This window comes from Sceloporus occidentalis, unplaced genomic scaffold (assembly GCF_023333645.1).
Source record: "Sceloporus occidentalis isolate IW3139 unplaced genomic scaffold, rSceOcc1.0.p SCAF_169, whole genome shotgun sequence".
NCBI classification, from domain to species: Eukaryota; Metazoa; Chordata; class Lepidosauria; order Squamata; family Phrynosomatidae; genus Sceloporus; species Sceloporus occidentalis.
In genome coordinates, this window is record NW_028317149.1 from 1,170,756 (window position 1) to 1,188,694 (window position 17,939).

Below are 17,939 nucleotides of genomic sequence, written 5' to 3' on the forward strand. Positions count from 1 at the left end.
AGCTACTCCATGGGTTGTGATGAAGGGGTTCATGTACATTGCCGGGGGGGCACAAATAGAATCACATAAACAGAAGGTTATATATATTTGTCCATGAGGACCAGATTTACCCTTTAAGCAGGCATTCTTCTTATTAATCTTATTAAGAAACAAACATCACGCACGCCCTTAAAATTCAATGTTACACAGATTATGGTACTATACACTACTGACACTTAGGGGCCACTGTTTCTGTTTACAGTACTTTTGACACTACTGAATGCATGGAAGGTCTGGCACCTTTTGGCATGGGGGAGGACCCTCTTCACTGTTACCAACACACAAAACACTAACACGCTTACTCGCACACTAACACAACCCCCACTGAGCTCCATCTCCACCAACCTGCCTATGAGTGAATGTGTGAACCTTGGAACTTTCTAAATAAGCTGACCCTGATACTGTTTTAATATTAACCCTATAATGGTCCATTATGAAGACTACATATAGCCACTTGTCAAACGTGTTAACCAAATCACTCTAATACTCTGATTTCCAATACTTGGAAACTCTCTGTTTTTTGCCCCAATCTCAGGGTCACAGTTGTGATGATATATAAGACTCCTAATTGGTGCTTTTGGTGTTATGGTTGATATCCCTGATTGTATGCGGGTGGTTCAATTAAGTGTATCTGTAAATAGTGACAAGTCAAGGTTCCCATGAGGACCAGGATTAGAGCCATTTCGGTTAGAGCCCTGCGCGGGACTGCTTTTTTAATCCCGCTCCCGCTGTTTTTAATTCCACTCCCGCTATGTGGGTGTTCCGCTCCCGCCACATTTGTGGCCAATCCCGCCCGCTCCCGCCACATTTGTGGCCAATCACGCCCGTCTCCTTACCTGATTTCCCGCGCAGTCCCACAAGGCTGCCCTCGAGTTGTTCCCTCACAGCCTCTCTTCTCTTGCTCCGCCCAGGAACAAGGCCGAGTCACAGGAAGTTACGTCACATCGCGTGACTCCGCCTTGTTCCTGGGAGGAGCAAATTAGGAAACACTGTAATGGAGCAGCGAGAAGGCAGCCTTGCGGGACTGCGCGGGATTACCGGGACCCGCAGGTACAGTGCCTGACCGCCCGCTCCCGCCCGCCCCCGCAAGTTTTTTGGCGGGTCCCGCGGGATACGCGGGACCTGCCTCCCAATGCAGTCCTTTAATTTGGGTAACACATTTGGCCAGTGACTACATAGAATCTTCACAATGGGCTATTAAAGAATTAAGAGTCCCTGGGTCAGCTCATTTAGAAAGTTCCCAAATAAGGATATCAACCATAACATACTAGTAGCAAACCACCAAATGGGAGTTTTGGATGTGATGCCAGCAGTGTAGAATAGGAAGTAGTCAGTTCCAGACTGTGTGCCCTAAGAATCTATCCCTTCACCCTGGAACCCTAAGATTGGGGCAAAACACTGAGACTCAGGGTCAAACCTTGAGAGCTCCAAGATATGGAATATGACATCCCATTATTTTAACCATAAATTAAAACTAAAGAATTTACAGTTGAGTTATATGCAATGACTTGAGGTGAGAAAAATATATAACAGAGTTAAAGTGGTCAGATCAAATTGAAGATGTACCTATACATACAAGGACATTTTGGTTTATTACAAACTTAAAAGTGAACTCCTAAGATGTTTTTAAATTTTAGTAATTAAATAATATATACTTAATCCTTTATCTAAAACCCCTATAAACATTTAATATTGTTTACCAAATGTGTTCACACATGTACTGTTCTAATATGGGGTATACCAGATATAATATGCACCAGTGTGATATGTTTAGGCCACTAACATTGATGTGTGAATCTGATAACCAGTGACCTGAAATGCCATTAAACTGAGAGTAACTGACCTGGAAGCACCTTTAATTTCCAGGTCAGTTCTGTTGGAGATTTGTTTACATTATTTGTTTGAATACTTTCAATGCTTCTGTTCATAGGAGCATATCATGGATTGTGACTTGGCCCCACAAACATGTGGGAACTGAACACACACATGGAGCAACCATGCAGCATAAACAAATTTGTACCAGGGTCTAATATGCACATCGAAAAGGGGTGAAATTGTGCATATTATACCTGAGATTTTATGTTACTTGTGGGAAGCTGCACTGATGATGGGAGATGCAGTGTGTGTGTAAGAGTATGGTGTTAAAGTGATGTTAGTGTATGTGTATTTGTGTGCATGTGTAACTGAATGGTAGAGTGAGTGCCTATATTGTATGTACTGTATAGTGTTAACACGTGTGTGAGCATATTGTCTTAGCATGTGTGTGTGTTACTGTATGGCAATGGAGTGTGCGTGTGTTAGTATATGTGTTAGCATGTGTGTGTATGTTATTAGGTATTAGTATCCATGTCTAAGTGTATGGTGTTAAAGTGAATGAGTGTGCGAGTATATGGTGTTGGAGAGTGTATGGTGGTACAGTGAGTATTTGTTAATATATGGTGTTAGCATGCATGTGTGTGTATATGGTGTTAGCATGTGTGAGTGCTGTTAGCTTGTGTGTGCATGTTACTGTATGGTATACTAGAGTGTCAGTAACTACATTTATATGTGATTTTCTATGTATCCCATGATCCAATGGCACTCCCTTAGTTTGCCATTGCAAATGGGGTGCTTCTGGGAGATTGGAACACTGCAGTGATTACATCACACGCAACCTTGAGTACAACTTAAATGTGTATATGCAGATGCAACAAATGGCATCTGACATCTCATATGGAAGCTGTATATTGCCAAAAAGACCAGAATGTGCGGCAATATATGGTTTTATATTAGACATGGCTTCCAATTTCAACACAGCATAGTAGACTTGTACAAATGGATGAAAAACGATCAACGATCATCAGACTAATGTTTTGCTTTGTTTTTGGTCTATTTGTTTTCAAATTTTGTTTTGTTTGGTTTATTTTTTAACAAATTGTTTCCTGCCCTTTTGTCCATTTGGAAACCAAAGAAGCAGACAAAGAAAGAAGACACGTGGTTAAGCTTACAAAGAAAGAAGACAGAAGTAAGAGGTAAGTAGAACAAGAAGTGACAAGAGAAAAAGCGGAGCTGCGGGACAGGAGACAGGGACAGCGGAGGGTCGGCGGAGGAGGTAGAGAGACATAATGAGAGAGCATAAGAGAGGTTGAGAGAGAGTGTGTGTGAATGAGAATGTGAGAATAAAAATTCAGAGCTCTCTGCTTCATTTTCGTTTCTTTTGTTCCCTCCTCGTTTTCGGTCATGCGTATGAAACGATGGCAATTTAAAAAAAAATTCATAGGAATCCAAATGCATATGTCTGCAGGATAGTAGTGCCCTATTTAGTTCAAAGTCCAACTGGGAGAGGCGACACTGAAGAACTATGTAGAAAAATGTTACTGCAGGCTTTGAACGCATAGGAACTAAGGACACCTATGAAAAACTTTAGGCAAGCTTTTTAGAACACTGCATGGGCATACGATTATCCTGAATCTAAGGTGAGACCAAGGACTGATTACAATTTGAGAGTTTAAAGCAGGAAAAATGACTATGATTCTTATCTCCCATCAAATTCTGTTTATGCATTTATGTTGGTGAGATGAATGGTTCATGGTTTAAGTGTCACAGTGCCCTTGAAGCTCTCCCGAGTTCATCCGAGGTCAGCTGGGAGGTGAGGTCGCATAACAGGCTTCAACTGCGTTATTTGAAATCCTGCAACCACGTGGCTCTGCTTGCATTGGATGCGGCGGTTACCGTGTTAAGTCCTGACACAAAGTCCTTCCTATGGTGGGTCCAGCTTTGTGCAAAAGAATCTCTAGCTTTTCAAGTGACATAAGGATATCTACAAAAAATCCTCTGTTAGGATTGTAGTTGAATGGCATTGTCTTAATTTGTTTAACTTTATTTTGGGGTGGTAAAACTGATTCTATAGCAGTATCATAAGAGAGATTTAATAACGCTCAAGTATCATAAGTATTGGATGTTGTACTTTTGATGATTCTTAGATGAATTGTACTGAATTTATACTATGTCCCAAATAATTTTGTTTTTTATTTTAAAATTAAATAAAGTTATGCTTGCCAATACAATAATAAAAAAACTTCAATTCAATAGTTGTTCAGTACAGTGTTTTAGGAAATGTGAATGTTTAACTGTGGGTAAAAAGGATCTTCTTATACTTAGAAAAATCCGACGGTGTCCGCTACATGATTCTATGAAAGAATGTTTATAGGGTTTTTTAAACCTGTGTATTGCATTCTAGTGACGAGGGCTTCAATTGAGCCCTCATGTGGCCTTCACATGGTACAGCTCCTGGTATTGAAGTTGCAGTAAATCCCTATTACTGAGTGTTTTCCCCTCTTTTTTATAACAAGGGCTGGTACCAAAACACATCATAAATCCTGGGATCATTAAACGTACCCAGAAATGCTCAGATTAGCCTTCTATGGTCCACAGACTTTATTATTATTATTATTAGCTTTTATTTAGATAGTGTCAGCAATCTACATAGTGCTTCTTACAATGCATACATTCAAAGAGTATAACAAAACTAAAATTGACAGACCATGACAGACCCGGTACATTAGGTACAGAGGACCCTTTGTTGTTTATAATGTGCCTGCTAGCTTAGGGATAAATTAGGGATAGTTATCCCCCAACAACACAAAGAATCTTTTAAAATCATTTAAATGATTTGCGTTAAGTTACTAGAGTCAGTAACATATCCCTCTCCTTGTTCGCGGAGATATCTCATGCAAAAAGTTTGTAGATTATTCTACAGAGCAATGCCAATCGTGTGTGGAGGCTGTATTTGGTAAGAGTAGTCCATAGTGAATTATGTGGGTGTCACATGAGATTACACTTTTCCTCTGCCATTCTTTTGACCTCTGTGATTGTCCCTTGAGCACGTGTTTTCATGGCATCAATGTCAAGCTCTGGAATCATAGACATAAAGGAGCCTTGTTCTTCCTCTTCCTCCTCATCTTCTTGTACCATTTTAGCCAGGTCTTCAGGGAGTTCCACTTCTCCACCCACCATCTGCAGCTGGGCATCATCCTTCTCACTCTGTAAAAAATGTTATATTTAAAGTAAATAGAAATGTTCATTATATTCATGCTGGCAATTCCTTTCATAAACAAGTCTGTTACCTGTACTTCTTGAGCACCCAGAGGAGCCAAAGTGATTTTTAAAAAACTTAAATACCCAATAATCACAAAATAATATACACAAGCTATGAAGTTGGAACACAAAAGGTGCCAAAAAAATGCATAATAGTGAAAGAAGCAAGATATATGATTACTGCAAAATGTATCTTTAGAGTTATAAAACTTCATAATTTAGTTAAAAGTAATCAGTAAACTCTACAGCTAACTCCTGTTTTAGTGAATGAGCCACAATTGTACTTGGACAATCTTAACAGATATATAAATTCAAGCACATAGGCATTAGGCAGCCATATCCATAGACAAACATTGGCAGTAGAATAGATCATACAGAAGAGCTCAGTGACTATGTGCACGGTCATAGGATGCCATCTTTGCCACATGTCAGTTCAGGAACTTTTTGCCTACTCAAAGTGCTATTATTGTGAAGTAGAAGAATCTTCAACATCAAGTTCATAGTTCATAGTGGTAGACCATGCACACTCACAGTGCGGGGCTACTGAGTGCCGAAGCATGTAGATCCTAAAATCGCCTGTCCTCACTACGGGGTCTGGTAGTCTGATGGACAAATTTAGGTTTGGCATAAGCCAAGAGCAAGCTACCTACCGAAATGCATAGTGTCTACTGAAAAGTTTGGTGGAGAAGGGATAATGGTCCTGGGCTGTTTTTTAGGGTTTGGGCTAGGCCTCTTAGTTCCAGTGAAGAGTGATATTAGTGCTACAGCATACAAATACATTTAAAACAATTGCTTGCTTCCAAGTTTCTTGCACCACTTTGGGGGAAGGCCCTTTCCAAGTTCCATGAAGACATGGTTTGATGAGTTTGCTGTGGAGGAACTTGTGCAGTGTTGTGAAAAAGATGATGTGAGTAAACACAAAATGCAGCTTTTAACCCCTTCGTGACAAAGGCTGATTTAACTTTTTGTACCCTTCGTGACAATGGCCGTTTTAACATTTCTGCGCTGCTCGTGTTTAGCTGTAATTTTCTTCTTTCCCATTTACTGAACCCACACACATTAGATATTGTTTTTTTCAGGACAAGAAGGGCTTTCTTTAGATGACATTGTTTTGATTGTATCATATTATTTACTATTAAAAAATGTATAAAATATGGTGAAGAATTTAGAAAAAAAATGACTGTTTTTTTAGTTGAACTTTTAGTTGAAAAATCTTTTACTCATCTATAAAATGAAAAAACCTGCTAAATAGATTCTACTATTTGTCCTGAGTTTAGAAATACCCAATGTTTATATGTTTTTTTGCTTTTTTCTACACATTATGGGGCAATAAGTACAGGTAGCGTTTTGCTATTTCAAAGCCATTTTTTCCAAATCTGGTAATTCTTCCCCCCACGTGCCATTTTGGGTATCTTTGAAGCCGGCCAATGCGATTTACCCCATCAAGTCATATATTTTTGAAAACTAGACAGCCCAGGGTATTCCAAATGCTAGTATTGTAACCCTTTCAAAGCACTAATTCTACCATCAGCCTTTGTCAAACTTTATGGTAGTAATTTTTTTTGCATTTGTTTTTTCACACACATTTTACTTTGGGTATGAATAAACAGGTTCTGGTATATGTCGCTATCATAAAACACACATGTATGTGTTTAGCAACATCTCCTGAGTACAGCGATACCTCACATGAATGATTTTGCCTGGTTGTTTGGGGGCAAAAGGGCCACATTTGGGGCATGCGCATTTTCAATGTTGAACTTTGGCATTTGGGGATCCACTGCCCATGCCCTATTTGGTACATCTTTGAGCCGGGCCATTTCAGTATGCCCAATAAAGCCATATATTTTTGAAAACTAGACACCCCAGGATATTTCAAATGCTAGTATTTTAACTCTTTCTATGCACCATATCTACCACCAGTCTTTGTCAAACTTTGTGGTAGTCATTTTTTTGCATTTGTTTCTTCACACACATTTTACTTCAGGTATGAATTAAAAGGTTCTCGTATATGTCACTATCACAAAACACCCCAATATGTGTTCAGCAATATCTCCTGAGTACAGCGATACCTCACATGAATGATTTTGCCTGGCTGTTTGGGGGCAAAAGGACCACATTTGGGGCATGCGCATTTTTCAACGTTGAACTTTGGCATTTGGGGATCCACTGCCCATGCCCTATTTGGTACATCTTTGAGCCGGGCCATTTCAGTGTGCCCAATAAAGCCATATATTTTTGAAAACTAGACACCCCAGGGTATTTTAAATGCTGGTATTTTAACTCTTTGCATGCACACATTTTACCACTGGAATTTTTTCAAAGTTTGCAGTAGTATTCTTTTGTGTGTATTTTTCCCCCACACACCTATGTTATGTATGAATTTACAGCTCCTGGTATATGCCGCTGTCACACGACACCCCAATATGTGTTCAGCAACATACCCCACATGCATGGGTTTGTCATTTTTTGGGGGAACTAAAAGGCCACATTTGGTACGTGTGCATTTTTCTAATTGGAAATTAGATGTGTGGCCATCCTTCCCCCCCGTGTAAATTGGGACATTGTTGAACCCGGCCGATTTAATTTACCACATCAAATCATAAATTTTTTTAAAAGTAGACACCCCATGGGCATTTAATATGCCAGTATTTTAACTCTTTCCATGCGAGAATTGTTTTAAGCTAATGTGCTAATTTTAGGACTTGCTCACAAAAATATATTTTTAATATATATATTTTATTTTTTTTTGCCTTTTTTAAAACATTTTTAAAAAAAATTTTCAACTTGAAGGTTCCCCTGATAGTGACATCAGAGGGAAATTATTTTTAAATGTTACTGGTTTTTTTCCTATTTTTTTCTAATTATTATTAATTTTATTTTATTTTTTTATTTATTTTTACTAATCACACTATGATTAGAAAGCTGGGCTCCATTGACTTGCATGGTTGAATGCAGTACCTGTATTCAACCTGCAAGTGGAGCCAGAGTTCTCTAGAGGGTCTGGAGACCTTCTAGCGAACTTTTGCATCTTTTTTGGTTTTTTCCCGGGCCGCCGCCATCTTGCGGATGGTGAAGACTGCGTGCAGCTGCGGCTGTGACCGCTCTCCGGAGCGCTCACAGTCCATCCTAGGGTAAGTGTTTGGTGTCGCTGGATGCCTCCTGATCGAGGCATTCCGGCGACACCATTTAAGTTTAGGAGGTGATCATTGATCGCCTCCTAAACGTATGGCGGATGTTGACGCCCCGGGGAGGCAATTGTCATCAAGGGGTTAAATGATCAGTTCATTTATTGAAGGTAAAGCGCTAATCAAAACCTATATCACCCATCTGAAAAAGAAATTGCCCCTAAACCTAATAACTGCTTGTGCTACCCTTGGCGGCAACAACTGCAATCAAACACTTGCGATTACTGGCAATGAGTTTTTTACATTTCTGTAGAGGAACTCGGGCCACTGTTCTTGGCAGAATTGTTTTAATTCAGCAACATTGGAGGGTTTTCAAGCATTAACTGCCTTTTTAAGGTCATGCTACAGCATCTCAATTGGAATCAAGTAAGGTTGACTAGGCCACTGCAAAACCTTAATTTTGTTTTCTTTTGAGCTATTCAAAAGAGGAATTGCTTGTGTGGTTCGTATAATTGTCCTCCTACATAGCCAAACTCTGCTTGAGATTTAGGTCTGTTAGGATAAGGATTGAGGAGTTCGGTATGCAGGATAATGGTTATCAGCTGAGAAGGGCAATGAGAGGACACCTCCAAAGGACCAGTGTAGCAGAGGGGTATTCATCTGAATGACCACACAATCTGAGGTTGAGCTTAGACAGAAGTGTCACCCAGGATTTAGCAGAGAGAGGTAAATGGTCTCTAGGGATGCCAAAGTCAGGCTACTGGTCGGCCAGGTCGTGAAGCGGTAAAGTAGCCCCAGACCCTCACCCTACCACCACTGTGTTTGACTATTGGTATGCAATGCTGTGTTTGCTTTACACCAGATATAAAGGGATGCATGTGTTCTGAATAGTTCCACTTTTTACTTGTCTGGCCACAGAATATTAGCCCAAAAATGTTGGGGGTCATCAAGATGATCTTTTGCCAAATGTGAGATGAGCTTTTGTGTTCTTTTTTGATCCGCAGTGGTTTTTGCCTTGTAACTCTCCCATGGATGCTCTTTCTTATTTTGGTATCATGAACACTGACTTTAACACTGAGGCAAATGAGGCCTGTTGTTTTTATTAGAGGAGAGAGTCAAGCAGTATACCATTACAAAGAAAAGGGGGGGGAAAGTGTCACAGTCAGTGGAGATGCAACTCCTAATAGACATTGGAGCACATTGTAAACCATCATATGATTGTTAGTAAGACATCAAAGGTACATCTCCCCCTTAAGGACAATGGGTGGTCCCCAAACAATGCACTTTGAGCCCGTACATGTACAGGCTTTGTCATTAAGGGGTTAAACAATAGGTAAAAACAAAACCTATTTTGACTCTACACCCTGACACAATACAGTTCTCCATAAGTTTAATGAAGATGACCTTGCGCATCCAAGGCCTGCGGTTCTTTACATGTTAGTCTGGCTGCTTTTGTGACCTCTTGGATGAGTCCTTGATGTGCTCTTGGATGAATGTTGGTAGGGAAGGTTTATCAGTGTTCCAAGCTTTTATCCATTTGGAGATAATGGCTCTCACATTGGTTCACTGGAGTCCCAGAGCCTTAGAATGAATCGAAAATTCCCTCCAGTGTGTAAAGCCTTACACGACTTGGGGATAAGATCAACTCTACTATATCCATCCAATTTGAGGATCCATTTTGAGGACATCACCTACATGTTTGACACCTCTGAATCAGCTATAGATAAACTTGAAGAAATCAAGGCCATGAGGGATACCGATCACTGATTTTTCACATACACGCCGGAGATTGTTGTCCCTGTATATAATATATAGTATATATATATATATATATATACATACTACCGTTCAAACGTTTGGGTTCACTTAGCTGTTTAGCTGTTTTCATGGAAAACAAGGAAATTTTTATCTATGCCAACATAAGGGATTTTTAATGATGATTAGCCTTTAACACTTAAACTTAAACTGGGATAAGCTTACACAATCTGCCATTGGAACACAAGAGTGATGGTTGTTGTTAAAGGGCCTCTGTACGTATATGAAGATATTCCATTAAATATTCTGTAATTTGGAACATGATCATCGTCTACACTGTATTTCTGATCTATTTCATGTTTTGATGGACATAGACATTTCTAAACCTCCCAAACTATTGAACGGTAGAATAGATACACACACATACACTATTTTGGCCAAATTAGTCTCGAAGCTAACATCCTTATACCTTTTTGATAAGGATGCTATTTAAGGGAACTATTTTAATTATTTTATTTTTATTGTTCCACAACATAACTTTCATTTCTGACTGAGTTTCATGTTTTGACTGAGTGGGGTGTGTAAATTCTTGCAAATTCCATATTCAGCTACATAAAAACCTATCAATAGAAGATAATATTCATAACCTTCCCGTGCTTCTGGTTGCCAGTGCTATATTAGTTAACTTATCTGTCTTCATTTAACTTTTTTTTCAGAACTATGTGTCAAGGGAAAAAAATAATAATTTTATGGTAGTTAAGAACTCGCACCTTAATCAGCCATTGGTCTTGTCTTCTATTTAGGATAGCTTTATCCCTATCGCATGCATGTTTAAACTTCCTCACTGTATTAGTCTGTACCACTTCTGCGGGGAGGCTGTTCCACTTATCTAGCACGCAATGTGAGCTTGATGCAGACTCATCTGCAGCATGTGGAAAGAGAGCCCGTTTGGCTTACAATACCCTCTTGCCATCATATATCTTGGCAAGATAGGGCAATCCAAGTATTATGTTTTGGCCCAGTAGTAACGCTTAATAAGCCACAATTCTCGGCTTCTACAATTCATATAGTATAGTCAGATCATGTTACACCTTACCTGTTGTAGTCTGTATTTGTCTCTTATGTGCATTCGAACTGTTGCCCGCTCTGCTTTCTTTTGGGCAAAGACATGATCCCGCTCTATCCTGTATATACAAAGTTAAATAAATCAGGGTTTTTTTGAAACTATAATGGAAATATACATTATTGTCAGGGTACTTGGAAAGAATATCTTTAAATAAGCTTACATAAGTTAGCCCTACCTTAGCATCTACTATTTTATTAGTAAATGTTTTTTACATTTAGATTTTTTAGTATTTATTATTTATTATTTATATCATTTCTGTTAATCATCTTTTAAACAAATGATTATTTGTCCATCAAAAGTAACCATTATCTACCATTTGCACATACTGTAAAGGAGTCACGAAAATATGTACGTATACAAACTTTGCATGCAGTAAATAGCACTCACTTTTCTTCCACCAGCTGTCTCTGATACTCTTCGAACTCTTCTCTGGTCATGCCCTTGGACTGTGCTGTCTCTTTCCCATCTGAGTCTTCTTTAGCTTCTGTTTCTCCACCAAGGTTGTTCCCCAAATTCTTCATAGAGGATCCCATCATGGTTTTCAACATGAAAGCCATGTCTATGTATGTCAACGTCTCTCCTTCTGCACTATATAGACTTCCTGCTAAATTACACACTACCTATCGGAATAATTGTAATTGCAATTAGGAATTGCGGTCTCTCTTTTTCAGACGCCCTTTCTGATGTTCTTTCTCACTCGCTCTGCAGCGTGTATACCCCTGGCTCTATTTCATTATACAAGGTGAACGTGTCCTGCAGACAGCCTTAACCAGCTTAAAGCATTAAGTATTAGAGAGGTGGAAATACCTGTACCTTCTTTCACAAAGACCAGGGAATATCTGACCCCTGCTAACATAACATACTAACATACAGTATTTTTGTATTGGTATCATTAATAAATATACAATATACATCATTCCTTTCCTTATTACCCGTTGACTGTAAGTTAAACAACACCATAGAAAATTATTGCATCATTCGTTGTGTATGCAGTGGTGGTACTGCTGGTATATGCTAAACGGAGTGGTGGTAAGTAGCACAGACAATGAGGATTGAGCCCCATGAAGATACTTCATTCTCATCTAAATTATGTGGTGGTTGGCAGAAAAAGTCACAATCCAGAGACACTTACCTGCTGTACACACCATCGTAACTAAGACAAAGAGCATTCCTATGCACGATGTCCAAGTATGTTTATAATATGTTTATAATAGGCTTGGATTGGTACGACTGTGTTTGATGCAGGTGCTGGATGTCACAATCTCCAGATGGATGCTTCAAACATGATGTCCAATAAGTTTGGCGCTACAGTTTCCCAACAAAAAGCCTCGAAGGAAGTTAAATGGCTCTCAGTCTTTCTGGTACCGTCCAGTGCAATTTGGCACTCTCTACTACTTCGTCTTCATTTTTTACTCTTTTTTGGACTCTGATGAGTTTGGGATTTTTTTCTTTGAATATAACATTTCTTCATTTGGTTTTTGGCTATCTTGGACTATACGTATATGTATATATTGTTGCTTCCTTCCCGAGACTTTGACAGTAAGTGATTATAGCAGCCCACCCCAATCATGAGACAGAATCAGTGTTGAGCTTAAAACAATGAACACTTTATTGTGAAAAGATGCAGCCTTATATACAAAACTCTATCAGAAAAGCAGATAATCCCATCACCACAAATAAAACCCTACCCAGACAGCCCGGCGCCACAATCAGGCCACCAAACACAGCAATGCCCGTATAACCCTAAATCTTTGGTTTCGGGGTGATCCCAAGGGAGCGGTGGCAATCTCCAGGTATCGATGGATAGCCCGGGGTTCCTAGATTATTAGGTCCATAAAGTGATTTAAGTGGACTGGACCCCGAGCAGTAGCAGTTCGAAGGTTTCCTGGGACACTCCACAAAGTAGAGTGCATTGCTGCTTATTCGCCTAGGGGTAAATGCTAGTGAAATACCCCCCCTCTTAAATAGTGTGAAAAGTATTTGTGTAGCTGTATTGTGTGATAATTTGGCCTATAACATCTTTACTGATTCCCAATGTAGTCTGACTGTTTTAGCCTTGCATAGTCTGCCTGCATGCTCTTTATTTGTGCTACCTGGGCATAAAGTATTAACCCCTAGACGAAGGAAGTGATGCCACCCGAGAACTCTTAATGATTTTATCTGCATTTACTATATTTTAAGTATTAAATAATCTTTATATATATATATATATTGTGTGTGTAAAAGCCAAAAGTACAACCGGTGCAGTGGTGGGACCTCCATTTTTTTTTCTAACAATTTGAGTAGGTCAAGGGGCCAAATAAAAAACAATGATTGAATATCGTGTGATATTGTGGTCTGGTTCAAAACAGACAGATGAAAGTGGAACACAAATACTGCTTGCTGATTTCCACTCATGTCCTAATATATTACAAATTTTACAAATGCCTATGTCATCAAAACACCAGTTGACAAATGTCACTAGCATATCATCCGGTAATCTGATGTCTTCAGGTTGGTGGCAGATAAGTAGTTGGAATGTTTCTTATCTCAGAACTCACTCTCCCTTAGCATTTTCTCTAATTTTTCTTTTATTTTCTTGAAAGTGGGCCGTTTCTCTGGCTCCTCCATCCAACAGTCTCTCATGAGGCTGTACATGACTGGTGGACAATTCTCAGGGGACTCCATACGGTAACCTTGCTTCAATGCTTCAACTGCTTTCTTTATTGACTGCAACAGATTGTGAGAGATGGCATAATGAGCTGGAATTACCCTTGCTGATAAGGGGATACTTACCAATAGCATGATACAAATGGGAGGGCGGAGGGCTTCAAAGAGCAATACTTGTGGAAAACTCACCGCAGCATCGCAAACATACCTGAGAACTTAATGAGCCAACCCTGAGAGGCTTGAAATATTAATCATTTGTGAATAGTCTCCAAAACTGCAATCTGATGTCACCTACATGACCACACTTTGTTTGGAATGCAAAGTAATGCACCTGGGGCATAAAAACCCAAGGGCAGAGTATAGAACATTTGGTACTGTCCTAACCTCAACGTGTGAGGAAAGGGATTTAGGGGTAATTGTTTCTGAGGATTTAAAGGTAGGCAGAGAATGCAGTAGAGCAGCAGGACATGCTAGCAGAATGCTTGGTTGTATAGCGAGAGGTATAAAGAGGGAAGTGCTCATGCCGTTGCACAGATCACTGGTGAGACCTCACTTGGAGTATTGTGTACAGTACTGGAGACCGTATCTCCAGAAGGATATAGATATGTTGGAGAAAGTGCAGAGAAGGGCTGCTGATAAGGTTTATTACAAGATAAACCTTATCAGGACAGGTTAAAGGATCTTAATATATATATATAGCCTGGAAGAAAGACGTGACAGGGGGGATATGATAGAAACATTTAAATACTTAAAGCGAATCAACAAGATAAAGCAAGAGAGTTTATTTAAAAGGAGAAATACAACCACAACGAGAGGACATATTACGTTACGGGAAGGGTAGTGGACGCATGGAATAGCCTTCCAGCAGAAGTGGTCGATGTTAATACAGTAAGCAGGCATGGGATAGGCATAAGGCTAAGCTAGATATAGGATAAGGCCAGGTACTAAGGAAAGTACTCAGAGGTTGAGTAGACTGGATGGGCCTAATGGTTCTTATCTGCCGTCACTTTCTATGTTTCTAGAAAAAGCCCTCTACTCTCATCCAAAAAAAAAAAAACTTGACCACCTTAAGTTAAACAGACACTACTGGAACCTCAAATGGGATTGGGTTTTATGGTCAGATTAAACCAAAATAGAGTTTTTTGGCAATAAGTAGACAGCCATATGCAAAAGTACCTCATGCCCACACTTAAATATGAACACCTCACTGCACCAAAAGGTGAAAATGGGCCAGCAGGAAAATGATCTAAAAGATACCGTATTGATCCGATTATAGGCCACACTTTTTCCCCCCACTTTAAGTCTTTAAAGTGGGGGTGCTGCCTATAATTGGGGTTGAGAGCATGGATGCACAATTCATATCGCCAGATGCCCGGGACATGCTGTTCTGGGCGCCAGGCAGGTTTTTTTCCTTTTTCATTTAACCCTGCTTCCAGATCCCCCGCAGCACTGCAGGGGACCTGGATCTTCCTCTCCAGCAGCCAGTGAACGTCTGCGTGGTGCACGCAGACAACCTCCACTACTGCCGGCACTTGTGGCAGGCAGCAGCATAGGTTGTCTACGTGCATCGTGCAGACGTCCACCGGTTGCTCCCACTAAACACCATGGAGTCCGGGGGCAAGTCAGGGGATGCATTTGTAAATCGGGGGGGGGGGGGGGGTCAGAGTGGCATATCTTGGATTATAAGGCATATCTAGGGGTAAAAGGTATATAAGGGGGGCATAAAGCATATTTGGGAGCAGAGTAGCATATCTGGGGAGCAGAGTGGCATATCTGGGGAGCAGAGTGGCATATAAATAAGTTAGGTGCATAATGAATTAAGGGGGGACCTTAAAACGGCTATTGGTTTTCCAAATTTCTGTTTGTATATCACATATCCTGTCAAAAGCAGGACTGCATAATAGATACCAAAAATGTTAATACATGTATTCCTGTTCATTAGATAAAATACTGTTTTACCATTGCACTAATGTTTATGTTTTCTTTAAAAATAGCACCAAACTATGGGTTACTGACCACAAAATCAAGGTCCTACCACGGCAATCCCAGTCCCCTGACTTGAACGCCTTAGGAAACCTGTGGGGTGAACTAAAAAAGTGAGTCCACCAGCATCGACCTCTCAAGAGATTCTGTATGGAGGAATGGTCTCAAATCTCTTGCCATTTATTCTCCAACCTCATCAGGCATTATAGGAAAAGACTCAGTAATTGTGTCATAGAAATATTTCACAATTTTTTAATAAACATGACAGCAGAATATATTGTGTATTTTTTTAAGAAAAGATCAAAAGGTTAAACATTAAAGAAATTTTTCACAGCCTTCTTTGCTCATATATATATATAATATAGATATATGTATATAAATTTGTAATTAACATTTTAGCAGCCACATTAAGCACAATTACCACTTACCATTTTCGGGTATGGTGACCGTCCATAGGAATATACTTCCCATAGCAGTACCCCAAAACTCCACACATCTGAGAGGGATGAAAATTTCTGGGCCAACATGATAAAAAGTATGGTTAGAAACGCAATAAGTGCTTCATAAAGTCGCTAAACTATTTTACACCAGTGTCTATTTACAAATTTGTTTGTTATTTTGCTTGTTTGTAACTATTTTGAATTACAATCCTGCTTTCATCCAATCTGATTTGAGATTTTTGTTAACGACAGTGTACACAAATGACATTTAGATGGATGGAATAAATTACAAAACTAGTAAATTAAAGATGCTTCTCACTTTGTCGTGTAGGGCCTCTGGTGCAGTCCACTTAATTGGAAGCCTACCCAGGTCTTCTAGCTGAAGCTGTGACTCGGACAGACCAAAGTCACTGATTTTTGCATCCTCATTCTCAGACAACAGAATATTCCGTGCAGCCAAATCCCGGTGTACAAGCCGCTTCTCCTCAAGGTATGCCATGCCCTCAGCCACGTCCCTTGGATCAAAGAAATAAGAAATGTAAATGAGCAAATGCATGATACCTCATCAAAGTGGCATGCAACACTGTTGATTGATGTATTTTTTCTATTGGCCATCAACACTACCCACCATGTTCTGCCTCCTTTCAGCCTATTTCCCTCCCATTAAATACTGTTTGGGTCTAGACCTTGGGATGACTATGTGTCTATCATGGAAGGATGTCACTTCCTTGTTATTCTTATGAGTGGAGGTCTGCCATCATAGACATCCAAATTAGCACTCCCTCTATCCTCACACTCATCACCTGTGAGACGGAGTGCTGCCTGAGGCATCAATGTTTTTTAGCTCATCTTTTAGTATGGGCACAAAACAAAGATCTTTATTTTTATTACAGTGCAGCAGGGAGATCTACATTTAACTCAGCTGGCCACGTTTCATGCACATGTAACAACTGTGGCATCCCCTGCCACTTCACCCCACATGTGGTGGAAGCAAAAAAGTGTAGGACTCAGATAAGCCAGGGTCAAGGCACCTACCCCTTTTGCCCTACATAAAACTTACGCCTACACAGCATTTTGGCATGGGACATAAGAGTTTCTTGTAGAATGTGAATTCTACCCTACATAGCACGTCTGCGGGTGCGTTCTAATGTTTTCTTCAATGTGTTATATGACCAAATGCAATGACATAATTTTGAACTTTTCTGATAGCAGGGCTAGAAGGTGCCACCTATGCAAGCAGATGAGAAAGGCATTCAACATGTGGGCAACATAAACTTTCAGAACACTAAAAAAACCTCCATATTGCCTTAAATCACGTAAATGTAAGATCAGCTGATCACTATTCCTTTCAGAATAGTTTACTACTAAATCATGCATCCAGAAGTGGTATGTATTTTCAGATAGAAAAAGAAAGTTATCAACACTATGGATATTGCTCACAGTGAAAAACGAAGTTGCTGGGGGGGGACAATACTCCGTCCTCTAGATCGCAGATAGTTCACCAAATTTCCCTACAGCAGGAAATAAAGAATTAAAATGGCATTCCCATCTATTCATTTTTAGCCCTACTATCCTATGTATGACTTACCTTAGCCAATAGCTCCATGACCAAATATAGCCCATTGTGCAGTACAACTCCTTTTAGGGTAACCAAATTTTTGTGCTGTAATTTACTGCGGAGACAGCATAAATGCAACTTAAATTTTATACATTTTAAAGGGTAAATAAAGGGTGCAGAAAACTAGC

General features: G+C 39.8%; 2 protein-coding genes across 2 annotated transcripts in view; both read right to left on the minus strand.

Moving 5' to 3' along the window:
* Positions 1-4,842: 4,842 nt before the first annotated feature.
* On the minus strand, positions 4,843-11,678 carry LOC149279378 (complexin-4-like). Its single transcript, XM_089501258.1, has 3 exons — positions 11,509-11,678; positions 11,092-11,179; positions 4,843-5,061 (listed from the first exon to the last, which is right to left on the minus strand). Exons 1-3 carry the CDS (start codon positions 11,676-11,678, stop codon positions 4,843-4,845), a joined length of 477 nt encoding a protein of 158 aa, XP_089357384.1.
* A 1,972-nt stretch (positions 11,679-13,650) lies between these two features.
* Positions 13,651-17,939, minus strand: part of MATK (megakaryocyte-associated tyrosine kinase) — a 30,525-nt gene continuing 26,236 nt past the window's right edge. The window contains exons 9-13 of the mRNA XM_089501278.1: positions 17,782-17,866; positions 17,634-17,704; positions 16,513-16,708; positions 16,182-16,268; positions 13,651-13,830 (exon numbers count right to left, since the gene is read on the minus strand). Coding sequence (XP_089357404.1) covers positions 13,651-13,830; positions 16,182-16,268; positions 16,513-16,708; positions 17,634-17,704; positions 17,782-17,866 — 619 coding nt within the window. The remainder of the gene's footprint in view (positions 13,831-16,181; positions 16,269-16,512; positions 16,709-17,633; positions 17,705-17,781; positions 17,867-17,939) is intronic.

What these genes read in the sequence shown, in the direction of transcription:
- LOC149279378 (XM_089501258.1), bottom strand. Translation starts at nt 11,678, where the DNA reads ATGGCTTTCATGTTGAAAACCATGATGGGATCCTCTATGAAGAATTTG. An exon ending in AGACAGCTGGTGGAAGAAAA is followed by an intron (nt 11,180 to 11,508) that starts GTGAGTGCTATT and finishes TTGTATATACAG; the next exon opens with GATAGAGCGGGATCATGTCT. An exon ending in ACAAATACAGACTACAACAG is followed by an intron (nt 5,062 to 11,091) that starts GTAAGGTGTAAC and finishes CATTTTTTACAG; the next exon opens with AGTGAGAAGGATGATGCCCA.